The following is a 27,597-nucleotide window of genomic DNA, read 5'->3' as shown; positions in this document are numbered from 1 at the left end:
TCCAGGATAGATGACATCTTGGGTCACAAAACAAGCCTCAGTAAATTTAAGAAAATTGAAATCATATCAGGCATCTTTTCTGACCACAATGCTATGAGATTAGAAATCAATTACAGGGAAAAAAACGTAAAAAACACAAACACATGGAGGGTAAACAATACGTTATTAAATAACCAAGAGGTCACTGAAGAAATCAAAGAGGAAATAAAAAAATACCTAGAGACAAATTACAATGAAAACACGACTATCCAAAACCTATGGGATGCAGCAAAAGCAGTTGTAAGAGGGAAGTTTATAGCAATACAAGCCTACCTCAAGAAACAACAAAAGTCTCAAATAAACAATCTAAACTTACACCTAAAGGAACTAGAGAAAGAAGAGCAAACAAAACCCAAAGTTAGCAGAAGGAAAGAAATCATAAAGATCAGAGCAGAAGTAAATGAAATAGAAACAAAGAAAACAATAGCAAAGATCAATAAAACTAAAAGGTGGTTCTTTTAAAAAAAACAAAAAACCCCAGCAGGAACTTGATTGAAAACAGCATGTTTTGTGTCATTTTAACTTTCCTATTCCCATCCCCTCCTCTCCAGCATAGCAGAAGCCTAAAAACCAACAGCCTGAAATCCCAGTAAAAACCATCAGCTTGGTATCCACTGGAGAAGGTAAATGGGGCTGGATCTCCTTCAAAACCTCATTACTGGAGAACTGCCATTTTTTGACTTGTCAGGTGGTTCCTGGGAAGACTCCACGTACAATGTCTTTATTTGACCAGACTCTAAGCTTACCCAGTGAAAAAAGTCTTTTCTCAGGGAGCATTTGTGAAAAACAACTAGAGGCTAGTGATCAACATCATAGCTGCCTGTGGCAGCAGATACTAGTAGAGACAAACGATAGGCCAACCAAACACTTAAAGGAAAAGCTGGGGAATAAGATGTCCATAAGGGCTTTGAAAGGCACTAACATATATCTGGGAATTGAGAAGCCCCCATGCATGTGCAATACTGTGTGCATGCCCAGGATGTGTGCATGCTAAGGAAAGACCTGAGAAGACCCTAAGCTCTCACCTCAGACTAACCTTTAGGCTATGCACAAGCAGGAAATGCAGGCTAAGGCAGAGTTGTCAAGCTTGAGGTAGGCCCAAATGTTAGTCATGTTCTAGTTCTTGGCTGAGTGATGATTTCACATAAGTTTGTTGTACTATGCTTTGTAACTTACATATATTCTTTTGTTAAGTATCGAATACATTTTTAAAAGGAGACGGAAAACATCTTTACATTAAACCAATCTTAAAGATGAAACTCATACCTTCAACTATGCTGGACTTAGCAAGAAATCCTGAAGATGCTTTTAGGGCTCCATTGAATACCACAAAACTTGCACCTGTCACTAATTAAAAAATACAATAATTATGTTTTAAACTGCTCTTTGTATGCTAAATGATATTTGTTAAATGCATAATGTGGAGCATAGCATATTTTAAGTACTTGATAAACGCCATGCCCATACTACTTATATCAGAATAACAAAAAATACCAAACAAAATAAAGTTACGATAAAATATTTCATAAAGGTTATTTAATGTTTATATCTAATAATTGATGGCTGTTGTACTATTTACAGTGTTTGTATCAAGTGAGGGTGTGAAAAATCAAATATCCACTACTGTTGAGAGCATAAATCAGACCAGTCTCTATGGAGGACAACTTGATAAATTGCTATTAAAATTAGAAACACATGTATGCTTTGACATACAAATTCCATTTCTAGGAATTAATGGCACATATACAAGGTTATTCATAGTACATTTTTACAAACAGCCAAGGATTGGTAGCAACTGTCCATTAATAAGGGACAATTAAATGATGTTCACATATAAAGTGGAAAGTTATGTGCAATGTAAAAGTTCTTTATATACTAACAAAGAATAATCTCCAAAAGAAAAAACAAGGTGCAGAATGGAACAAATGTTATGACTTGTTTAAAAAAGTGGAAGAAAGGTGTATGTGTGTGTATGTGTGTGGTGGGGTGGTGTTTGCTTATATATACATACAAGCAAGAAATCCCTGAAAGGATATACCAGAAACTGATAACACTGGTTTGGTTGCCTGTGAGGAGGGGAAGAGGGTAGTCTGAGGGTCTAAGGAGGAAAGGAGATTTTGCAGTGTGACTATTTATACCTTTTGAATTTTATACTACATAAATATTCATAAAATAAATATTAAATGGCTGTAAAATTTTAATGACAAAAATGTCAATAGCATGTTAAGTTAAAAAAGCACAATATAAAAGTAAATATCCAGTATAAAATCATCTATTTAACATATATATCAATATAAGAAGGAAATATATTAAAATGTCAACAAAGGCCATATTTTGGCACTTTTTTTCCTTTTACTACTTCTTTTTTTTTTTTTTTTTTTTTTTTTTTTTTTTTTTTTTTTTTGCGGTATGCGGGCCTCTCACTGTCGTGGCCTCCCCCGTTGCGGAGCACAGGCTCCGGACGCGCAGGCTCCGGACGCGCAGGCTCAGCGGCCATGGCTCACGGGCCCAGCCGCTCCGCGGCATATGGGATCCTCCCAGACCGGGGCACGAACCCGTATCCCCTGCATCGGCAGGCGGACTCTCAACCACTTGCGCCACCAGGGAGGCCCCTTTTACTACTTCTTGAAACATATTTTCCAAGCTTAGTACAAATGAGTATACATACTTTTATAATCAGAGGAAAATTTTTTATTAGCAGCCAGAATGTCTATTTTAAATGTGTTATTTTACAATAATGTATTAATTTTTTGGAATACTTACTTCTACTTAACTTTCAATTTGTTAGGTTCTCTACTGCAAGGATTTGGTAATCACAGCAGTCACTGAGGCCATTCAGCCGAGTAATGTCATTCACATCACCATCTTTATCATTTTTATATTCCCAGCCACTTAACAGTTTTATACATCATTCTTCATCCTTATTTACCCTGTGCTCCCCGCTAAGAGGAGTTGGAGCAGACAGCAAACAAAGGCAAAAAATACCTCACTCCAGATACACCCACCATATGGAACACACTAAACCTGAAGACATCAAAATAAACACTGTATTCCAAGATAAACACAAATATTAGAAGCAATTTTTTTGTTTGTATAGCTAAAAGTTTAAAGCATACTGTTTTATCACCATCAATTCAGCAAATAAGTAAGGTATCTACATATAGGTATATTCCTCTTTGAAAGGAATTCTACTTTTTGAGATGGTTTTATGGATTGAGACTAGGAACCAATACTCACCTTTTCTAGGATGGCCAGTAGCACTGTTGGCCTGTGTTTGATAAACTCCATCATTCTGTATACAGACTAGATGAGAATCTGCTTCTGTACTAAAACTAGCTCCAATGCTAATGACATGCTCATTAGAAGAATTTATTACTTTCATTACCTGGAGAAAAACAATATGCATTTAGAGACATTTTTAACATTTTGTGCCTTTATTAGTGACAATAATTCAAAGAGTCACATTTCTGACCACCTTTATCAAGCTTTAGTCTGGACAACTCCCTGAGAATGTGATAGAAACAAATGCTTTACAATCAAATCACCTCAATTAAAAGACAGATAACACAATAAGAAAAAAAATGAAAAAATAGGATTAAACAAATCCTCTATTAGGAAACAAATCTAAAATTTCAAAAATAAGTTTTTTTTTGTCATTATATATTAGTCCAATTCAAAACAAATTTAACACACTTCTAAAGAAATCTAATGTTCAATAATTATCTCAAAACTTGAATAAAGCAATTATACTTACATCATTGTATTTTTTCCGAGGTATTTTTATGCAGCTTTTCCCCATTTCCATATGAATCAGTAGCTGATCTATATTATGCAAGGTATACTGGTAATTTCGAAGGTCCTACATAAAATAATGATAGTTCCATAAACCTTAAACTACTATCCATGAACATTTACCCATTCATTAAATCCTTTTTTAAGAGTATCCATCATTTTAAAACTTGTGATACATAACTATCAAAACACCATCCAGAAAGCAATAGCAATTTCAAAAGCCAGCTAATTCTTCCAGCTACTCCACAATAATAATAAAAATTATCATTCTCAGGAAGAATTCTGTAGCATTTGAGGGTGATCTCTTTCTAGTTACAGATCTTCCAAAACAATAGATTTTCAAACTGAACATGGATAAATAAAAAGCAAGTTGGGCTTCCCTGGTGGCGCAGTGGTTGAGAATCTGCCTGCCAATAGAGGGGACATGGGTTCGAGCCCTGGTCTGGGAAGATCCCACATGCCGCGGAGCAATAAGCCCATGTGCCACAACTACTGAGCCTGCTCTCTAAGCCTGCGAGCCACAACTACTGAGCCCACGTGCTGCAACTACTGAAGCCTGCATGCCTAGAGCCCATGCTCCGCAACAGGAGAAGCCACCGCAATGAGAAGCCCGTGCACCACAACAAAGAGTAGCCCCCGCTTGCCGCAACTAGAGAAAGCCCACATGCAGCAACGAAGACTCACTGCAGCCAAAAATAAAATTAATTAATTTAAAAAAAAAGCAAGTCCACTGAAATGAATTTCTATAATAAAAGGTAAACACAAAATTACAGAAATTAGAGGTGGAAGGGAACCTGAGATCATCTAATCCAATACTTCCTATTAAAAATGAGGTGACTTGGGCCACAGTTTGCTCAAAATCATCAAATTGATTGACTTTACTAACTCTTTTACTAAGGCTTCAACAACTGTGTGGATCTCACATTACCTAAATGTGTAAGCACTGCAGCAGAATGAATCAAAAGGCAATTTGAATCAGGTATACATAAATTAGGACGTGTTCTAAAAAGCACTTCATCAAAAACAGAGGCCATTTATGTTAAATGAATTAGGATTTATTATAAATGAACTTTCATTATACCAAATATGTCAAATTAAAATAGAAAAATATAAGTATGTAAAATTTGCTTAATGAATTGTTAAAGTAACAATATAAGAACACTTAATAAAACAGTTCAATTACTCACAACAAGTAAGTTCATAATAGTGTGTCCTATTTCTCCAAAAAGAGGTTTTCGGCCTCTGATACTTGTTAAAGGAGCAGGATATGCTATACACAAGAATAGAAAACTGGTTACCATCAACAAAAAACAAAAAAAGTCTTAAATTTATTACCTTTAATTTTCATTTTTCAAACATTACGGATAAATACCAATCAGTTCTCTGGGGAAAGTAAGAAATGACATTAACCCATACCATGTATCTATCAGATGCTACATTGAACTCGGACCTTTACATACATTATCCTAATTAAACCCTATAACAACCCAATGAGGCAAGTATGTCTATCCCTACTTTACAAATGGGGAAGTAGAGACACAGATTAATAACCCTGCCTATGGTTTCTAAGTTAATAACTGGTGAGGGGCTTCCCTGGTGGCGCAGTGGTTGAGAGTCCGCCTGCCGATGCAGGGGACGTGGGTTCGTGCCCCGGTCCGGGAGGATCCCACATGCCGCAGAGCGGCTGGGCCCGTGAGCCATGGCCGCTGAGCCTACGCGTCAGGAGCCTGTGCTCCGTAACGGGAGAGGCCACAACAGTGAGAGGCCCGCGTACCGCAAAAAACAAAACAAAAAACAAACAAATAACTGGTGAAAGATATGAAACTAGGCTTGGCCTGATTCCAAAGCATTTAATCTTTCATCATACATGTTGTTTCCAAACATTATGATGGCTAGAAAATTACCATAACTGACTAGACCTACATAAAGTTCTCATAATTTAAAAAGAAATATTCTGATAATTTAAAGCAAAATATGAAGAATTCAAGATTTTTAAGGCATTTGTAATGTTCAATTGTGTGAATTTATGGGTGATAGTAAACTTTTATAGTTCTTGGGTCAGCATGATAAAAGGAACACATAGAATCAGAGAAGTCAATGCAGAGAAGACGTGATATGGAGTCTGTCACCTAACTACTTTTCTGTTTCTTTAGGACACTATAAATATTGCGCACCAAAAAGGAAAAGTACCTTGGTGGCAATGCAGCAGGAATTCTGGAAGAAAAGGAAAGTGAAAAAAAGGAAGGTAAGACTATTTCTATGATGATAAAAATCGGACACATTTTTAACCCAAGAATTAACCTGAGAATTTCAGTTCTCAGCTTAGGTTAAGCAAACAAACCTCTCTAATACATATTATACAAATATACCTCCTTAAAAGTCTAAGAAAACACACACGACACTATCTATTTTAAAAAAATAAGTCAGGGCAACTCACATCTTTGCTATTACAAGCATATATTTTAGTTTTAAAAGGGACAACTAAGTTATCTGGATGACAGAGAGTACTAAAAGAAACATAAATTAGTGGTAAAACACATTAAAATGATAAACAATATGAATAAGGTAAATGCTGACTTTTTACTTCATCTTTTATGAATAAGAGAGCGTCCTTTGCAACTTGATAGAGGTAATTTTATCTAAAACAGTAATTTTCAAAAGGTTATGGCTTAGAATGACATTCTGTCAGTTACAAACGGACCTCATAAATCATCTAATCCAACATGTAATGGTGTTCCAAATAGTCTCAACATAAAAGCGTAGGTAATCCCCATTTGATTAAGATTAGCTAAGTATTTTGATCTAACCTTCCATAAAAGTAGCATTCAAATATTAGTATCAGAGACAAAACGTTAGGCTGAATGGATGAAACACTTGGCTCAGAATGAAGTCTCTTAAGCTCTTTGGTTCACACAGTACAAAACCTGAGATGAAAGTTAATTTTTACTTCTTGCACCACAGTTTAATAGTATCCCATATTTAAATCTTAAATGGTAAAGACCAACCCCTCAGAACAGAGAGTTTAATAAATTTGCCAAATAGATTTAAATGAGTATATCTTTCACTGAATTTGTCCATTTTGAAATAGTAATGGTCACTTTTATAACTTCTCTACATTTAATTTTCCTCCAAGAAAATACCTATTAAATTATACATGAATCAAACGCCTAAATTTTCCTTAGATGTGATGTACTTCACATGCAACAAATAAATTATTCTTTAAAAAAGTGAGGGATAAAGAAAGGGTACGAATTCAAAGACAGTTGAACACAGAAATGATTTCAACTCAGAAATAACCATACACGTAATCCTGGACCACTATTTCACAAACATTTATGTTTGGCTTTATGGTGTACACAAATGGGGCAGGGGGGGCAATAATTTACCTTCTTAATATGTAGGCAACATAACAAAATGAACTCCCTATAGCAAATACTTTTAAGAAAACTTTTCAAGGTTTTCTATGTTTTTTTTTTCTGAAATTCAAAAAAAATTTTAAGGTAAGTTAATATAATAATTATGAATATCTAGAAACTCAGGACATAGCAAGGTTGTCTAGACTAATTTGGTAGTAGAGGAGAGCTGTTTTAGAATTTTAAAAGTACATCCAAAAAAAAGTAGTCCCATTAATCCATTAAAAATTTATTTTAGGGCTTCCCTGGTGGCGCAGTGGTTGAGAGTCCGCCTGCCGATGCAGGGGACACGGGTTCGTGCCCCGATCCCGGAAGATCCCACATGCCGCGGAGCGGCTGGGCCCGCGAGCCATGGCCGCGGAGCCTGTGTGTCCGGAGCCTGTGCTCCGCAACGGGAGAGGCCACAGCAGTGAGAGGCCCGCGTACAGCAAAAAAAAAAAAAAAAAAAAAAAAATTTATTTTAATGATATCTGAAATTCTTATTTACATTCAGTATATTTGAACCTATGTAATTTAGCTTATTATTCTAAAACTTACCTTTATATTCTGCACCCAATCTCAACATTAAACGCATAGGAAAAACCTTTGCCCAGGGAATCTCTAGCTTCTGGATAAGAATTCCACAAAGAAAAGGATTACTTGGTAACAGGATATCATCAAGTTTCTGAAAAGTAGGTGTAATAAATAGAAATCCTCCATGATCCTTGCTGCTGAGAAAACTCTCAGTAAAGGTAATACTGTCCAAGTTTTCTATGTATTTTCCTAGAAATAAAATCATATATAAAAAGATTTTAAGTTGTTTTGAAGCAGCATTATGAGTTTGAATGTCCCAGTATAAACTTTCTTAAATAAAAGCAATGTAAAATATTTTTTCTTTATTTCCACTCTTGAAGAAGCACTGAATACCTTGTGTGCACAAAGTTCGGTTATTCCTGAAGATTGGGAATTGTGAACAAAAATTTGAGAATGTTTCTAACCATTAAGTGTTTTAAAATTTTTCTCCTTACTTCATGGTCAAGTGAAAAGTCATCATCATGTCCCCCAAATCTTATACATACAGAAAAGTATACGGTGGTCCCCCCTTATCCACAGTTTTGCTTTCCATGGTTTTAGATACCCCTGGTCAACTGTAGTTCAAAAATATTAAATGGAAAATTCAATAAACAGCAAATTTTAAATCTCTCACTATCCTGCTCTGCCCCATTGGGATGTGAGCCACACCATGAATCACTTGTCCAGCATATCCAAGCTGTATATGCTACCATCCATTAGTCACTCAGTAGCAGCCTCAGTTATGATCGACTGTTGCAGTATCACTGTGCTTGTGTTCATGTAACCCTTATTTTTCTTAATAATGGCCCCAAGGTGCAAGAGAAGTGTTGTTGACAATTCGGATGTTCTTGTACTGTGTCTAATTTATAAATTAAGCTTTATCACAGGTATGTATGTATAGAAAAAACTGTACATAGGGTTCAGTACCATTAGTGGTTTCAGGCAGCTAGTGGGGTCTTGGAACTTATCCCCTGCAGATAAGGGGGGATTATTGTGTAGACACATAAACAGACCAGGAAGGTAAATATATTTTCACTTTTAAAATTAAAAAGACTATAAAGACACTAATTTCATAAAATGCTAAATTTAAGGAGACTGAACAATGACAGAGCTCTTTTAAGTAATCAGCAATCTCTTCACAAAATAAATCTTTAGTAGAGTTAGCATAGCCAAAAGCAAACATGCCCTTAATTTATCCATTCCCTGGTCTGAACAGTTCAAAATAAAATGGTATACCTTTCAGAGCGTCCTTATAAATGGTGATAAAGAGTCTGAAGATGTCCTTAGGAATAGTATCCTCACTTGGCAAACGTAACAATAGAATAATAATTTCTGCCTGTCCCAAGCCGTGCAATCCATTGGTTGAGAAGTACCAATATTTGTCTGAGGAATCTTAAGTGACAAAAGTGTACAACTATAAATGTCAACTTCTATTAACCAAAAAAATTAAATATAATTGTCCTTTGCATGAAGCACAACTTTTTAAACTCCTTAGTTCCCCAACATTCTCCTCACAAAAACTTTAAATTGAATTGTTTGAGATTAATATAAAAAAGAGAAAGGATGAAAAATTATCTGATGGAGTCAATTAATAAACAACAATAAAATAAAAGATGCACTAACAAGCTGAAATGTAGTGGGTGAGAATCAGGTTAGTTTCAAAGAGAATGAAAAGCTAAGAGATGCATTATTGAGTATTGAGGACTATTTATTACTAAGAAATATTTACTTCCTTACTTTTAACTAAGTCTAGTGTCATTTACTTTATTCTTTTTTTTTTTTTGCGGTACGCGGGCCTCTCACTGTTGTGGCCTCTCCCGTTGTGGAGCACAGGCTCCGGACGCACAGGCTCAGCGGCCATGGCTCACGGGCCCAGCCGCTCCGCGGCATGTGAGATCTTCCCGGACTGGGGCACGAACCCGTGTCCCCTGCATTGGCAGGCGGACTCTCAACCACTGCGCCACCAGGGAAGCCCACTAAATCAGGATTCTTGCTTATCTCAATTAGCAAATTTCAATTTACCTAAAAGCTATATGAAATATGGTCAGCTGGGGAGGTTGGGATTGACATATATATACTAATATGTATAAAATGGATAACTAATAAGAACCTGCTGTACAAAAAAATAAATTAAATTCCAAAATTCAAAAAAATATATATATATGGTCAGCTGTATCATGAGCATCAAAATACAGCTTGTTATAAGCCCATGGCCTTAACCTAGGACTGAATGAAGGACACTAGTAAAAATCTTTAAGCTATTACTTCAAGTCCCACTGCATATAAAACTGCAAAATTTATTTATATTAATATTTGGCTACAAAAACCAATATCCAATACTGCTTATTTTTCACCATTGCCAGTCTGAATTTAACCTGACAATGTAATTAATTATTCAGAAATCCTGCTTACCAATTAGGCAAAGAAAGATGAATCATTACTTACAAAATGCTAACTTGACATTCACAAGTAGATTAGCATTTAGGACAAATGTAACAGGACAAAAACCTTCGCCTTCAAGAAGCAAGATGATCTGCTCGTGAGATGGGTGTTCTTCTATTACAGGCACTAAAACATGAAAATAATATATTAATTAGAATATACATGTCTTCCTGTTAAATATGGCTATAATGAAAAAAACAGATTTATAAATCCACCAATGGCTTAATCACATTTAAAAGCAAAAGCAAACACGTTTTATAAAATCAATCAACACCTGGACAACTGTTAATATACTGATTTTTACTTTTCAATTTATGTAAACATATTAATACTACAATACATATAAATCCTGATCAATTATATTATATATAGTCTATGCACAAATATGTTGATTAAATAGCATATTGATACAATTTTAGCACCTTTAAAGTTTTAAAACAAACCGTTTTGTAAAGTGGACTCCTATCTGCCAGCCACTCCAATTATAAATTCTGAAATTTACAGCTGTGAAATTAGTCTAGACCCAAGTTGTACATGCTGCTTGCTACCATATGCCTTATGTCAGTGACAAGTGGTGAAAAAAGAACTTGACAACCAACAGGAAAATATACATGGCATGCAAAGAACAGGGCTTAAGGTATTTTTGCCACTATCAATAGGATCATGAAATGGTTCCTACTTTCAGAACAGAGATCCTAGGCTTCATTCCCCTACATTATCATGCACAGAACATAATCATTTCATGTAAGATTCAGCATAATGCCTGGGGTAACAAGGATGTATCCCTAGGGAACTACTCCAAGGTGGGAGATAGGCACAGAATCTCCAGATAAGAAAGGACCTTAAAGACCACCTAAGTTCTCTTCTTTACAAAGGAAACTGAGGCCCAAGAGATTAAATTGCATGCTTCAAGTCATATGTGTATTAAGTAGCAGATGAGGAACTAAAATTCCTAGCTTTGTCATCCAATCAAATATTCTTTTCTTTAGGCACTATGTTCCTTAAAAAAAAAATGATATGGAGTCAAAACTAACATAGGACTAAAAGTCTATGAATTTCCCTGTTGTATTGGACTTTTGCCTTATTTTAAATTAGGGACCCAGATGAGATAAGTGAATCTCATTCAAATCAACTCAAAAGGTCAGATCTTTTTAGAATTTGTTTTTATACAGTAAGATTTTTGTAAACTAGAGTTCCATGCCATCGTACATATTTCAACCACACTTTCTAAATTAAAAAAAAATACATTTTATATATCACAGACAAAATTCATCAATATATTCTTCTTTTAAAAAAAACCCTCCTTTTTAAATTTAAATAACTGCTATCCTACCTGATCCCTTTTCTCCAGATGCAACCAGAAGAGGAGGCAAGCTGTCCTCATCATCAGGTAGAAGACTAATCTTATTGCAAACATTCTTGTCAATACCACACAATAACCTATAATCTGAAATACTAGCAACAGGTAAATTACTGTTAACCAAGACACCAGTAGGACTTGATAGGTCCTCAGTTTCTGCAAAAACATCATCATCTAGTGTAAAAGAGCCAGAAGTAGGCAACCCCTCAGTTCCTGTGTCTGTAGGCAGTTTTTCCACAGATGGAACCTGAGAAATAGGACTTTGAATTATCTCATTTCTTATATCGCCTGTCTCACTGTTTGGTTTTTCCACTGTAGTAGAATGGGCATGATCCACCGTGTTTATCATCTGTAAAATATGGAAAACAAAAACCCAAATCAGTTCATAGTTTCTTTCTTCAGAAGCCAAATTTCCCAAGAAATAGTACCATTTTGGTTCTTTAAATTCAAGAGCACAGGTTTAGCTTTACTCTCTGCTCAGGTAGGTATTTATGACTAATTTTATAGACTGGAAAAAGGAGGCAAGGAGAACTTCAGGATCCTATACCATACCACAAAGTGAGCACACTTAGTTCAACTCAAGGCACTCCTCCTAACAGACAAAAAAGCCTGGCTGAGGGGTGGCAAGGGAGAGGAAAAAGGGAGAAGGCAGGGAGGGGAGTGGTTAGGAAGCAAAATGGTAGACATGCTCCACAACAGTAACCACCTAGAATAAACTACACCTCAAGTCTGCTTCAAGTAAGCCCCTTTCTTTTTAGACAGGCCAAACCTAAGTCAATATAGAATTGCTTATGAACTCAAGTAATACTAGCCTCTATAGAAATTCCATTTTGTTAAAATATTGATTGAGGGTAGGTGCTAGCTAAGAAACATACTTCTGGTAATTAGAGCTACTTGTAAAACCTAGCTCGTGAACTCTTACTGACAAACAACATAAGTTTATATGATACATGAACTTGAAGAGAGCAGGATACATATCCATCTTGTCTGATGTATCTTTACCCAAGATAAACCAGGTAACTGGCTCAGAGGAGATGCTCAATATATATTTGTTTAATGAATAAAAAAGCATTCCTACTTCATGTGTTAATACTTACTTTTATGAGTATTTTGCTACTTTACAATGAGAGTTATTAGTGGGCTGGGATTCTATATTATGTATCTTCTATTTAACACCTAGCACATTTGTATAAACATAAACATAAATACTACCATCAGGTACTTTACTGAATATTTGAAAATCATTAAATAAATTAGTCTAAATTAACTTACTAAATCTCAGTTCTATTTCCCCATACCAGTGGTTCTCAAAATGTGGTTCAGGGATCTCTGGGGTCCCCAAGACCCTTTCAGGAAGTCAGTGAGGTCCTAGGATTTTCTTCATATAATTTAACTAAAACATATCACAACAGACTGACTTTAGAAGTAGATGTGAGAATCTATCTTCTATTAAGCCAGACGTTAAAGAAATTCACAAAAATGTAAAACAATGTTATTCCTCTCACTAAACTTTTGTTTCAAAAACTTTTCATTAAAAATATTTCTATTAATTTAATGAGCTTATTTTTAATTAATTTTTAAATATTTATCAATTTTATATCAGTAATTATCAATAAACATAACCCACATAACCTGTAGTTCTTTGGGGTTCTCAATAACTTTTAAGAGCATAAAGGGTCCTTAGATCAGAAAGTTTAAGAATCACTGCCTTAAAATGACATTAAAAAAAGGTGAAATCTAAAATATATTCATACATCATATGTTTCTCATTTTATGAAGCTCAAAGCATTTAAAAAGAAAAGTACTCTAAAAAAATCACACAAGGAATTACTTACAAAATAAAATTTTATTAAATTAACAAGTCATTCTTTAGATTCCTTACCAGTGGCACATCAGGTAAGAGAGGACTAAAGTCTTCAGAACATCTTTTACTTCCAGAAGATAATTTTGTTGTATCTGCAACTTCGCCATTGGGCAATATACCATCTGCAAACCATACTCTCTTCTGTTCTTTGGAGCATAATCCTAGAATCAGTTTAAAAAGTAAAGCATTTTAATTTGATAACATTGCAATGATTTAATACTAAATGGGTCAGGAAACATTTTCAAAAGCTTTTTGCTAGCCATTGGCAAGCCCTGCATTCTCAGGGTTTCAAGGCCTAGAGAAATGGCCTTTTGTGATTCATCTACCCAGAGTAGAAGTTTTTTTCTAATTCATACAAAGGCAGGGCTGGCCCTAGGAATCCCGTACTCAGAAAAAGAGTGGACAGGAGAGGTTATACCTTAAAGACATTGAAGGCAGATTTAAAGCCTATATTATTAAGGCTAACTTTGTGAGTGTGGAATAAAATTTAGGGACTAAGGCACAGGGAGGAAAAATGGAATAGACCAGAGCATGGTAGACAAGCAAAGGGAAAAAAGTATGAAGAACAGAAGAAAGAAGCATAAAAAGTCTAAAGAAAGAAACAGGATCACTTGTGCATCAGAGGTCATTTCCTACTTTTAACTTACTTAACAAGAGAAGCATAACATGCTTTGTTCTTATAATGTTGATATTGAAATTTATTAATATTTATTAATATTTTCCTTTCAAACGTGGAGGAAATAACTAGATGTCAGCATAAATATTTGTTCTCTTTTATTAAAAAGCATCCACAGAGGAAGGTTATGAAAATTCCTGCCAGATGATTTTAGAACATATAAACATCAAAAGGACCAACATCTACCTTCCATATCATAATCCAGATAACACTGAAAAAATTGGAATCATATATGTATAATTTTTGCAACATGGGTGGACATATTAAATAAGGTATCTTTCTTGTATTTGCAATACTTTATAATTTAATAATTTTAAAAGTCAATATAAGAGAATAAATATTTTTAAAAGCAGACTCATTCATCTTTAGAGCTATAATATACAACCATATATGTTAAAACTCATTATTTAAGTCATAATGATAAACAGAAAATAGCTATTAAGTGAGAAATAAGTGAAATCCAAAATAGTTGACAGAAATACTTGAATTTGTCTCTAACTGACAATTACAGTTATTTTCTAGCATGTTACAGACTAATAGTTTATTTTTAAGAGTGTACACAGGCTTACTGAATAGCACAGGGAACTATACTCTATATTTTGTAATAACCTATAAGGGAAAAGAATCTGAAAAAGAATAGATATGTATATGTATATGTATAACTGAATCACTGAGCTGTACACCTGAAAGTAACACAACATTGTAAATCAACTATACTTCAATTTTAAAAATTAAAAAAAAAAAAAGTCTACACAGGCTTTACTCAAGATCCTAAACTACAATAGGCTATAAAAAAACAGAGAGCCCAAAGATTTTTTAAATCTTTAGAAGTTTGTTAAAGGATTTAAGAAACATTTTTTATTGTGGTAAAATACACATTTAAAAATAGATTTTTAAGGAAAGGGAGACATGCCAATTATTTACCTATTGTCTCTCAAACCCAAGCCCACCCTTCCACATGGTGCTCTTTGATGCCAGGCTGGAAGTCTGGAAAGTGCAACTCCCAGACCCCCTTGCTAGTTGGTTCTGGTCACATTCCAGCAGTGACAGGCACTGGTTGGAGACTGGAAGGTGGGAAAAGAAGGAATTCTTTCTGTTTCTAGTCCCTGCCAGGACTTATGCAGCAGCGGCACCACCAGATACACCCACATGTCCTGTGATCTTCAGTACTCCTTACATCAAGCCTGGGACCCTCCTTCTGTCATCTGAACACCAACCCTGTTAGGCTCCTTGATGGTCCCAGCATTTGCCACTTGGTGTTCCTCTAGAAGTCAGAGTACTAGTCATGTGACGTGGTACCCTAATCCCTGAATACTAGGTCTGAGAACCAAGCATCTCTTGGTGTTCCTGCACGGGGTTCTAGTAATACTGCCTCTCCCTTTGCATTCTCCCAACCCTAGGGATGGTGGTTGCTTCCTGTACTTACTAATCTCTGAGTCACTTGAGCATGCCCTTTTTGTTCTTCTACCCTTCTAACGTACATGTATAACCAGTTCCCTGTATTAAATTCCTTCTAGTAGCTAGTCTGGTTTCTCTTTTCTCACTAGATCCTGTCAATACGAGAAAACTTCTACTTTGATCATTTATCTTTAATATTAGACACAACATTTTCTTCAAGTTACCTTCAACACTTGGTTGTTTAAGTGCTGAGATTGGTAAAGTTGTAGGTGAAGATATACTGGATGTTTGAGTCTCCTGAAGAGGCTGGATGGTGGCACATTCATCAGAATGATTAGATGTAAGATTAGAACCAGTTGGACTCATCATCCTTTCAAATGCCTGAGCTATAAAGGGAAAAAAAACTTGATCTCAGGTTTTTGAACTTCAAAGTAAATCATGATAAATATTCTATTTTTCAAGTTGTAAGAAGAAAGAAATTAATGGCTAACTAAGAAGTGACATTTGGCAAAGATAATATCCTTACTTTAGTTGGCAGCACTCCACTTCAGTATAAGCTACCAATTAGTTATTTCAATATAATTTTGGCATATATTTGATATCTACTAAAGAAAATCATTGTTATTTAATATGACCATCTGATTTTGCCCTTGTACTCCTATAGTCTATTTCCAATATAGCTCCTAGTGATTCTTTTAAGACATAAATCATATCATATCATTCTTCTGTTTAAAATCCTTTAATGGCTTCCCAACTAGAATGAAAATTTAAGTTGTTACAATGGCCCACAAGACCCTACATAGTCTGCATTTCTACCTCCTCTGCTTTCCCAGTTAGCTGTCTGACATCATTTCTCACTAAAATCCTACTTGCTCATTAGAATCCAGCCACTGAGGCCTCCTTGTTCTTCAACAAGGGAAGCAAGCACTGTTCTAGCTTAGGGTCTTTGCTCTTACTATTCTTTCTGCCTGGAAAGTTCTTCCACATGGCTTTATTCTCTCACTTCCTTCAGGTCTCTGCTTACACATCATACTATCATAAACCCTTATTCTGACCACCACTTAAAATTACTACCTCTTGCCACCAGTCTGTTACTATCTTTTATTTTCATTTAGAATATTATCACCATCTGATATTCTCTTTGCTTTCTGTCCACATCTCCTCACATTCATAAGGCCCATGAGATCAAAAGCGCCATAAGAACAGGGAATATATTTTGTTCTCAGCTGGAGCTCCAAAGCACAGAACAGTGCCTGAATACTGCTGAATGATTTTTTCATCCAAATAACACGGAACAGCACTGGTACCTCTCCCTTCAGCACTTCTCCAAACTGATCTGCTATAAATGCTGCCACTACTACAATAACTTTCCTCAAGTGCCAATGAATTAGCACGCTCATGCAATGGCTTCCGCTAACCAAGTAAAATCCAAACGTAGTACTTTGAGTTTCAAAGTAATTTCCAACTTCCTCTAAGTTTATGTAATGGCACTCACATGCATGCTTCTTTAAAACTTATACAGTCTCAGCACAACTTCCTCATTATCCACAATCTCTAATGAAACTATCTTTTCTTCTTTGTGGAATTCGTCTTATAACCCTTGAGCCATCTTTCTCCTCTTATTAGTAACATTATTTTAAATGATCATGTCTACTGTTTTCAACCCTAAAGTTGGAGTTAAGATAACTTTTATTTACATTTTCCTGTGGTGTATAAATTAATGATAAACAGAGCCATAAATGAAGTTACATGCTATAAGATATCAAAACAGAATAAATAAAACAGGTAACTAACTAAATAAATCCATTCCAAATATTTTCTTTGATAAACCAATGCTTGATCTCACTATCCTACTAAGTCTCTTCAGTGACTAAATCTTCTCCTCTCCTGGATCCTTATGGTCAATATGTTTTAATGTTCACCTAAAAATCTGACCTGTCAACTCAAATAATGTTTCAAACCTTCATGGCTGTTTTATTTTTTAAGTGGGGAGAGATAATTATGTGGGAGCTTGCTCTAAGATTTCTTAACTCTAGCAGGTTGCTTGGCTAACAGCACCAGGGGTAGTCTTAAAGGCTACTGAAACAGCATAGGCAAAAAACAAAACAAGTACAAGCACTTAAACTAAATCCTTCATAAACACTGGTGGTAATATGGAAATATAAGAAGATTTACACTCTATTATCTTCCAGAGCAGAGGTCAACAGCAGGGAGTAAAGCAGCTTACCTCAGGCTAACAGACTCACACCAGAGCTTTTTGAAGAATTGCTGAAAAAATTTATCTTCATTCAAAAGAGAAAAACAAATTATTATCAGGTATTTATTCTCCTGGCTAACAGGAAGCAGCACCTGGGCTAGCGCACAGGCCTGGTCTTAAAAGTCCCAAGTAATATTTGCTGGGAATTAAACTGTCAACAAATCTTTGAAAATGCCAAGAAGTACTCAAAAAAACAAACGTGTATTTGAAGAAACACACACACACACACACACACACACAAAACTGTGAGAACTCAAGTAAGATTATTGCTGATAACAGTAAGCTAGCTAGGGAGCCAGAGAAAATGGGAAACACAAACAAAATTCTAAAATTGAGAAGGGAAAAAAATATATAAAAGACAAAAATGTGCAAATAGTGTGACAGTCCTATGAATTTATATAAAAATTATAAATGTTATACCTTAACTTTTATTCCCACTTTAGGTTGTAATTTTCTATAAGATGGGAACTATTATCTTGCCTTATGCTCTTAATATGTAAGACTGTATACTGTTTATTGGTAGGTATTCTATAAATGTTTAGATTAAGATGATGAGGATGACAATGATGGTGACAAAAACAAATAGGCAGATGAAATGCAGCATTTAGGGACTTGGTACCTGTTAAAAGTTAATGAACTGCCACTCCAGAAACTGAACGCTTCCTTTCCACACTGGTAGTAATAATTGTGAGAGTAGAATAAAAAGAAGAGAAACCAAGCCTTGGGATGTCCCACCTAAGCCAGATAAGTCAACACTAGGTCCCTGCCTTAAGAAAATAAAGAAGTTTATCTTTGTCACAATCCAGTTGTTTTTAAGATATATTCAATTACTGGAAGAAGATATGTCAGGGTAATACTCACCTTTACTAATAGTCTCATAGCAGACTACACATACTCTTGCTTCCTTTTCTAGATACTGCAATTTACACTTCCTATTACAACAGACACCGCAAAATACCTATAAAGGACAAAATATCAAATTTGATTTTGTTTCAAGCACGTTTATACCAACTGGAGGCAGGGAGAGGAGAGACCCGAACTCTAACCAAAATCCATTTTTCTGATTACATAAACAAGTTTTCTAATCACCATAATCATAGGTAATTATTAAATGATTCTTATTATTTTTATTATTTTACTTAAATGAGGTTTCTGTAATTTAAAATTGTATCTCTGATGAGAATTCCTTTAAATCAATTATGTTAATTGGAAGGGAACAAAAACTTTCTTAATGAATACGTTCATAACTTAAAAAGCTTTCTGGGGCCTCCCTGGTGGCGCAAGTGGTTGAGAGTCCGCCTGCCGATGCAGGGGATACGGGTTCGTGCCCCGGTCTGGGAGGATCCCATATGCCGCGGAGCGGCTGGGCCCGTGAGCCATGGCCGCTGAGCCTGCGCGTCCGGAGCCTGTGCTCCGCAACGGGGGAGGCCACAACAGTGAGAGGCCCGCATACCGCAAAAAAAAAAAAAAAAAAAAAAAAAAAAAGCTTTCTGTGCTCCTTTACAACTTTTTTTTTTTTTTTTTAACTTTTTGGCCGTGCTACGCTGCATGCGGGATCTTATTAGTTCCCAGACCAGGGATCGAACCTGTGCCCCCTGCAGTGGAAGCACAAAGTCTTAACCACTGGACCGCCAGGGAAGTCCCCCTCCTTTACAACTTTTAAAAGGAGAATGTTATTCAAAAAAGAAACAGACTCACAGATATAGAGAACAAACTAGTGGTTACCATCAGTAGGAGGAAAGTGGGGAAGGGCAAGATAGGGTTAGAGGATTAAAAGGTACAAACTACTAAATATAAAATAAATAAGCTACAAGGATATATTGTACAGCACAGGGAATATAGCAAGTATTTTATAAGAACTACAGATGGAGTATAATCTTTAAAAAGTGTGAATCACTATGTTTGATACCTGAAACTTTCATAATATTGTAAATCAACTATACTCAATTAAAAAAAAAGGAAAACAAGTAGAATGTTATTTTTCTAAAAGAAAGTAGGGTTGATCTGAGACTAACATATTACTGGAAAATGCTGAAAAAAATGCAATGTTATTTCTAGAGGCAACTCTTATTAGAGTCCATAGACTATTAAGATAGTCAGAACACAAATGAGGTCACAGCTTCAGTGTTCTGAACCTTGTGCAAGCCAATCTGCTTTTTTCTCAGTGTTTACCCCAAGTATCGAGCATAACACTAGCTGCAGAGTAGTCTTGAAATTAAGTATTCAAGGATAAACTGGAAGCTGACTGAATTCCGTACATTTGACGTGTTCATGTTAGAGAGAGAATGAAACGTATTCTTAGATTTCACAAAAATTAGTGTTCCTCATTTCCCAGTATGCAATACCCATGACAATGTGACATTTATTCAAACCTCAAGCAATCTGTAAAATGACAGTGCTTTATACACTTCCACGTAGGTGAAAAATGATGATTTTAAACTAACTGAATCTTGTAATCATCTCTTTATCAGCTTTTTTGTCACATTAAATTTCATTTAAAATGTCTCAAAAGAATAAAAGACAAAGATTTTTATAGCTTACTTTTCCACATGCTCGGCAGTGATGTCGCCGTTTCGTAAAAGTAAATTTGACTTGGCAGTTCATACAATTTGGAGCTTCTGAATCAGGAACCCAAGTAGGTTGTTTCCGGCCCAAAACAAGGCCTTCTTTGCAAGTGTTTGCAGGCACAGATTCTTCATTTGCAGTTACAAAACTGGATCCACCTTCAAAATTACTTTCTATATCAATGTAATTAGAATTGAAGCTAACCTGAGGATCAGTCACAGAATCTGTAGCACAGGTGGTTGGAACAATGGTATTTACTATTCTGGGTTCACTTTCAGGCATATTTGGAACATCCAGCTTATTTGGTTCCTTTGAACTCCTTGTTCTTGATGGAACACTAAACAGTTGCTTAGGCCTGGCACCTCCAACATGAACAGATTGACTGTTACTAACAGAGACTGATAATTCATTTGTAATCTCAGACTTACTGCTAGATAACACTTGTTCAACTGGAATTGTACTTTTTTCCCCTAAAGAAAGGCTACCATTTTCTGTTGTATTCTGTTTATCAACCATTTCGCAAATCATATTAATACCAGGACTTTCCCCAGTAGCTTCTGCTTCAGCATTGAAATATATATTATCGACATTTCCATCATCTGGGCCTTTCATATCTATCTGGTTCATCTGAGATTTTGAGTCATTTACATTTTCTTCAAATGATTTTATGTTACTAGGCTGAAGATACTGTTCAGTTAGAAAGGCATCAAGTTCAGCATCACTAACTGGTGCACCACTTTTCATGCCTTCATCAATATTAAAGTAATCCAAATCTTGTCCATTGATATCATTGCTTGAAAAAGTGAAACCTTCACAACAATCAGGAGATTCTGGGGCGTTCGCACCAGAAAGCTCTATTTGAGATTCTGCAGCTGTAGAAGAACTGGTGTTATCAGGGTAATCCAAAGACTCAACTCTAACTACCATCTGGTTAGAATCTGCCTTTCTATCTCCCATCTTTTCAATTAATGGCTGATGAGGTATGTTTTCACATTTTTCCTGTTTCAAAAGATCAGTCTCCTTCAAAGGTTCCCCACCTGAAGTTATATTCTTCTGTATTTCTTCATGCACAGTCACTGCATCTTTTATATTATTTTTATATTCATTCTGGGGTAAACAATCACCATGAACTTTATTTTCAATTAATGATCCACACAAAGACCCAGGTACTGGAAGACAGGACAATGAGGAATATGTATTTTCACTTGAAACGTGTAAAGTTGAAGCAGAATCTTGGATTTCATCTTTATTATCTTTAAGTTCTAAATTTCTTGAGTCTTCTTTTGCAGATTGTTTTATAAATATATCAGTCCTATCTTCCTGAAAGGAAAAGTCAGGTAACTTGAAATTTTCATCTCTTAAATTTGAATCATTTAAGCATAAACCTCCATTTTTTGGAAGACTGCAAGACAAAGGACTTGTGCTGCCTCCTTCTTTTAAACGTTCTGGGGCAGCTATGACTGGCACATCTACCTCCTCTTTTACCAAACAGCCATCAGCTTTTACTAATTCACATGGCTGGTTCTTGTACTGTAGGTGGTCTTTGGCATCAAACATTTTGGAACTTTGTTGAGTCAAAGCAGATGGCATGTTAAAATCAACAACTGGTTCTAACTGATTAGAGATCTTTTTATCCTCTAAATTTTCTTTTCCTCTGTGATTACATGAATCTGAAAGTGTTGTATCTACTTTTACACCAAATTCTTTAGTTCCACTGATTTCTCTGTTTTGCAATTCAGAACTAACATCATTCTGTTCCTCTCTGCTGACTGTATTATTACCATGGTCTGTTGAAGAAACACAGAAAGTTTCTGACACTGAAGATAAATCCAGTCCAATCAAGGAATCTGCACTAGACTTAAAATCATCTGGCAATAATTTTTTAATATCTTCTTCACTATTAGTTACATGAACTAAGTTACCCATGTCACTTATCAGATCACACACAGGTTTACTACATCGTCCCATATATAGAGGCTGGATTTCATCTGAAGTGCCACCATCCACAGAAGAAAGGAGATCAAGTCCTGTTACATTTTTTTCATTTTGTATAGAAGTTTGTCCCTCAAGTGTTTTTTCATTCAGGGCAATTTGATTTGTTTCATAGCCTGTTTCTGATGAGGCACAACAATTAATGCATTGTTGATCCTTTGGTAGCAGTGAAGTTAGCTGTGAGGAAGCCAACTCTGAAGTGACTGAATAGTGGTTAGAATCATATGAATTTTGTGCATCTTGGAGATAATCTTGTTCATCTAATTAAAATAGAAATATAATGTTAGTCAGGAGACCCAAATCAAAATTATTACAAAGATGTATGGTTTCTACGACTTCTAAACTTTTTTTTAGACCAGAAATATATTACTCTCCTGCAAAATAGTAATAACCTCCAAAATTATTTTCACTTGGATTTAAACTACTTAGGGTTTTTACTTTTTAATGTAGATGTCATAATATGATAGAAATTCTACTCAAAATAACTCAGTTGCACTATAAAAACCAGACTAAGGAAGAGCTGAAAAACAATCTAACTTCTTTGTTCTGCCCTCCAGTTTCCTAGTCTTCATCCTAAGATGAGGAAAATACTATCTTTCATAGTAATGAAATACCAATTAATATAGAACTTTCAGGTTGCTTTCAGCTGGTTCGTATGTTGTGTTTTGTTTTTTTTTTTTTGGCGGTATGTGGGCTTCTCACTGTTGTGGCCTCTCCCAACGTGGAGCACAGGCTCCAGATGCACAGGCTCAGCGGCCATGGCTCACGGGCCCAGCCGCTCCGCGGCATGTGGGATCCTCCCGGACCGGGGCACGAACCCGCGTCCCCTGCATCAGCAGGCAGACTCTCAACCACTGTGCCACCAGGGAAGCCCTTGTATGTTGTTTTTAAAGGTCTTTCTTTTACCTAAACATGTATCTGGAGAGAAACTTCTACCTTTCTTACTTCTATTTCTGGCTATTGGTTCTATTCAGTATAAGAATACACTAATTCATTACAATAAGTGAATGTTTTACAGAAGATAACCATGTGACCAAAACTGAAACCAAGTTTTGCTAAGAGTACTAATTATGGACATTTTAAAATTACATTAATGGTAAAAATGAAAAATGGACAAACCTGGATTCTGTTCAAAATCATCGAGGAGTTTGTCCAAGTCACTGACTGCTGCTTTAAAATAACTGTCCATCCTACTTGTAGACTTACTCAGAATTTAATTCTTGTATGCCTAGAAAATATGAAGTATGATAATTCATTTAATTCTCTGACATATAAATATTATACCATGTACTGCATGCCAAGAAACACAGCCAGGGAATAGACACAAATAAAACTTAAGAGTATTGCTTTGAAGAATCTGTAATTTAGTTGGGGAAATTCCTCTATATATACAAAAATGACATGAAAACAAACTCTAACAACATAACATGCATACATAAACTATTTAAAATTTAAAACACTTATCTAAATAACTCATGGGTCAAAGAATGCATAGTTGAAAGCTATAAATAGTTGTTAAGTACCACGTATCAAATAATATAAAATATACTATACACAAATAAAAATACTGCACGTAAAAACTTGCAAGATTCAGCAAAAGAGAATACTTAAAGACAAATACCTAGAGACTTAGATGCTTATACTAGAAAACAAAGAATGAAAACAAATAAGCTAACAGCAGAAATTAAAGAAATAGAAAACAAGCATATGAGAGAGGTACAAGAAAACTAAAAGTTAGTTTTATGAATAAAGTAGGTGAACCTCTGATCTGTGGCAGGAGCTCCATCAAATAAGCCTGAGAGACCTTGAAGGAATCTATGAATGACTAATGGGACAATATAAAAAGGACACAGGAGCTAAGTATCACTGGCTTAAATGGGACAAATGAACCTCAAATAAATGAAGACTACAAAGGACTGACCACAAATCAAATGGATTAAAAAAAAACAAACAAACCAAGAGATCATAATGATACTAAAAACAAAACCCACCACTCATTAGAGAGTTGCTAGGGCAGTAACCCTTTACTCTGAAAATTGATATACTAAGAGAAAAGAACTAAGAATTTATCCTTCCCTTTATTTACAAAATGTACTTTAGGATAAGAAAACAGTTGCTGAGGAAGAATTCTTTAGATAAGAATTCCAGTTGAGAAATGCAGAAAGATATTAAAAATTTTAAAATCACTTCTTCATAGTCCCTAAAGCAATAAATGGACTACGCAATGGCTATCAATGGATGTTAAAACTGTTAGATGAAAGGTTGAGGGGAACCTTATAATGGTGGGATCAGGTCAACACATCTAAATCCAGTGACCAATTTCACCATCAATTAATGTGGAAGACATAGAATCACATACAAAATATTCCTGCCCAAACAAACAAACAAAAAAACCCACAAAAAAACCCTGAATCCAAATCTAATCAAGTTTTTAGCACTAACTGCATATTTACAGGAAATTCAAGGATAGAGGGACAAGTTAAATGATATCAAAAGAAAGCAACTGGCTAAATCCAGAAGGGGGAACACTTTTCAGCAATGTTCCTTAAACAGTTGATAGTGAATGACTTCTTTTTTTAAAACTTCCAGTCTGTTACAAACTGCTACTTTTGTAAAACACAATAAAACAATACAAATTTTGCAATAATATACAAACAAAAAGATATAGATTATTAAACACATTTGAATGGTGCCCTGAGTAAGGAATAGGAGTGGGAAATGAAGGATAAAAGACAATAAACTACTGAGAGGGCTTTACTAGAGCCACTTATGATGGTCACCATGAACTGAGGACACACGAGGCTCAGAAAAAATGAGATACTTTAAAGATGGGTTAAAAAAGATTAGACAGAGCTTAAGAGAACTGAACAAACAGGAAGACCTATCTGAAGAAATAACCTAAAATGTAGCCCAGAGAGATGAGGAAGAAGAAATATGAAAAAAGAAGTTAAAAAACATGGATGACAGAATGAGAATGGAGCCCCATAAGAAGAACAGAGCATGGAACAAGTATGCTTGAAAAGATAATGCCAGGAATTCCAGAACTGATGAAAAACACAACAGATATAGGTAACCCATTACCAAGCAATATAAATACAGTTGACCCTTGAACTACATGGCTTTGAACTGCACAGCTCACTTATTTGCAGAATTTTTTTCAATAGTAAATACTGCAATACTCCAGAGTTGGTTGAATCATGGATATGGAGGAACCATGGATACGGAGGGCTGACTATAGGTTATATGTGAATTTTTGACTTGCAGAGAATCGGCACCCCAACACTCACATGGTTCAATGGTCGACTGTAAAGAGAAATCAACAGTTAAATACTCTAGAGTGAAACTTTTGAACTCCAAGATAGAACAGCCAGAGAGAAAATCTCATCTTCAAAGAAACAATAATTACGCTAGCACAAGGTAAACTTCAGAACAATTCTCATTGACAATGGTATGCCATCCTATTCATTAAAGCATATTATTCTTTTATTTCCATTTTTAAATTTTATTTATACCATACATATACAAAAGTACATGAAAACACACAGGCACCAAAACCAATAAAAGGAACCTGGAGGAAGAGACAATATAGGAAGAAGAAAACTTCAAAAAAACTAATATTCTCAGGAAAAAAAAGCAGTGCAACTATGAAACAGCAACAGGAAGCCATACGTAAAGAATATGTGAGAAAAAAGATCATGAAAATTGATAACACAAATCTTAAAATTCAAGTGAGGCTTACAGAATGTAGTAAAAGCAGTGCTTAAAGGGGCACTTATAGCATTAAGTGCATATATTAAAAAAAGAAAGATCTAAGAATCCATAATCTAAGCTTTCACCTTGGGAAACTAGAAAAAGAACAACTTAAGCCCAAAGTATGTAGAAGGAAAGTTAACAAAGATCAGAGCAGAAATCAATGAAATTAAAAACAGGAAAATAGAGAAATGGAGAAAAGCCACTGAAACCAAAAACTCTTTCTTTGAAAAAAGTAAAATAAACTAGGCTAATTAAAAAAAAAGAGAGATACAAATAACCAATATCAGAAGTGAAAGAGGGGTCATAACTACTGATACCATGGACACTTAAAGGAAAATAAAGCAATATTATGAAAATTCTATGCCCCCAAACTTGATCATTTTGATGAAATGGACCAATTCTTTGAAAAACACAAACTATCAAAATTCACACAAGGAAAAACAGACAACCTGAACAGTCCTATATATATTAACGAAACTGAATCAATAATTAATAATCTTCCACAAAAAAAGTCATCAGGTCTAGATAGGTTCACTGGTGAATTTTACCAAATATTTAATGAAGAAATGATCCAAATCTTCCACAGTCTCCTCCAGAAAAAAGAAGCACAGGGAACACTTCCTAACTCATTCTATAAGACCAGCATTACTCTAATACCAAAAACAGATAAAGACATTACAAGAAAGAAAAACTACAGACCAATATAACTTATGAACACAGAAGTAAAAACCCAAAACAAAATATTAGCAAATTGAATTCAGCGATGTATAAACAAAATTATACACAACAACCAAGTGGGATTTATTCAGGTATGCAAGGCGGGTTCAACATTTGAAGATTAATCAATGTAATATACCACATCAACAGACTAAAGAAAAATTATCATATAATCATATGAACTGATGCAAAAGAAAAAGCATTTGACAAGACCCAATACTTACTCATGATAAAAGCTCTCAGCAAATTATGAGTAGAGGAGAACTTCTTCAGTTTGATGAAGAATATCCACAAAATACCTACAGCTACCATTACACAATATACTTAGTGATGAGAAACTAGATGCCCTACCCCCAAAGACTGGGATCAAGGAAAGGATGTCTTCTCTCAGCACTCCTATTGCACATAGTACGGAAACCCTCACTAGTGTAATAAGAAAAGGAAATAAAAGGTACACTGTTTGGAAAGGAAGAAATAAAAATGTCTTTATTTGTGATGACATGATTTTCAATGTAGAAAATCTCCCCAAACTGATCCTCCAATATGGAAAAGTGAGTGTAATAGCAAGGATGCAGGATACAAGGTTAATATACAAAAGTCAAATGCTTCCTATATGAGCAAGGAACAGTTGGAATTTGAAATTTTAAAAAACAGCTTTTACAATATACCTCAAAAATTAAATGCTTAGATATAAGTATAAAATATATACAGGACCTATATGTGGAAAACTACAAAATGCTGACAAAAAATCAAAGAAGATCTAAATAAATGGAGATA

At 35.2% G+C, this 27,597-nt stretch overlaps 1 protein-coding gene across 4 annotated transcripts in view; it reads right to left on the bottom strand.

Annotated features, from left to right (window-relative positions):
- The window catches only part of ZFYVE16 (zinc finger FYVE-type containing 16), a 55,348-nt gene that overhangs the window by 16,732 nt on the left and 11,019 nt on the right, over positions 1 to 27,597 (bottom strand). For 2 of the 4 annotated variants that reach the window (XM_060093100.1, XM_060093099.1), the window contains exons 2-14: positions 23,470 to 23,578; positions 20,335 to 22,610; positions 18,655 to 18,751; positions 15,761 to 15,922; positions 13,481 to 13,623; positions 11,572 to 11,947; positions 10,242 to 10,364; positions 9,033 to 9,188; positions 7,782 to 8,006; positions 5,019 to 5,101; positions 3,794 to 3,898; positions 3,277 to 3,424; positions 1,306 to 1,386 (exon numbers count right to left, since the gene is read on the bottom strand). In XM_060093100.1, coding sequence (XP_059949083.1) covers positions 1,306 to 1,386; positions 3,277 to 3,424; positions 3,794 to 3,898; positions 5,019 to 5,101; positions 7,782 to 8,006; positions 9,033 to 9,188; positions 10,242 to 10,364; positions 11,572 to 11,947; positions 13,481 to 13,623; positions 15,761 to 15,922; positions 18,655 to 18,751; positions 20,335 to 22,610; positions 23,470 to 23,539 — 4,045 coding nt within the window. In that variant the 5' untranslated portion in view covers positions 23,540 to 23,578. Of the gene's footprint in view, positions 1 to 1,305; positions 1,387 to 2,810; positions 2,982 to 3,276; positions 3,425 to 3,793; positions 3,899 to 5,018; positions 5,102 to 7,781; positions 8,007 to 9,032; positions 9,189 to 10,241; positions 10,365 to 11,571; positions 11,948 to 13,480; positions 13,624 to 15,760; positions 15,923 to 18,654; positions 18,752 to 20,334; positions 22,611 to 23,469; positions 23,579 to 27,597 lie in introns of those variants that run through there. The other 2 variants (XM_060093102.1, XM_060093101.1) reach the window with 2 other exon arrangements.

The sequence above is a fragment of the Mesoplodon densirostris genome, chromosome 3 (genome assembly GCF_025265405.1).
Source record: "Mesoplodon densirostris isolate mMesDen1 chromosome 3, mMesDen1 primary haplotype, whole genome shotgun sequence".
Classification (NCBI taxonomy): domain Eukaryota; kingdom Metazoa; phylum Chordata; class Mammalia; order Artiodactyla; family Ziphiidae; genus Mesoplodon; species Mesoplodon densirostris.
The sequence above is the reverse complement of the archived record's forward strand: the minus strand, read 5'-3'. Positions and strand labels throughout refer to the sequence as shown.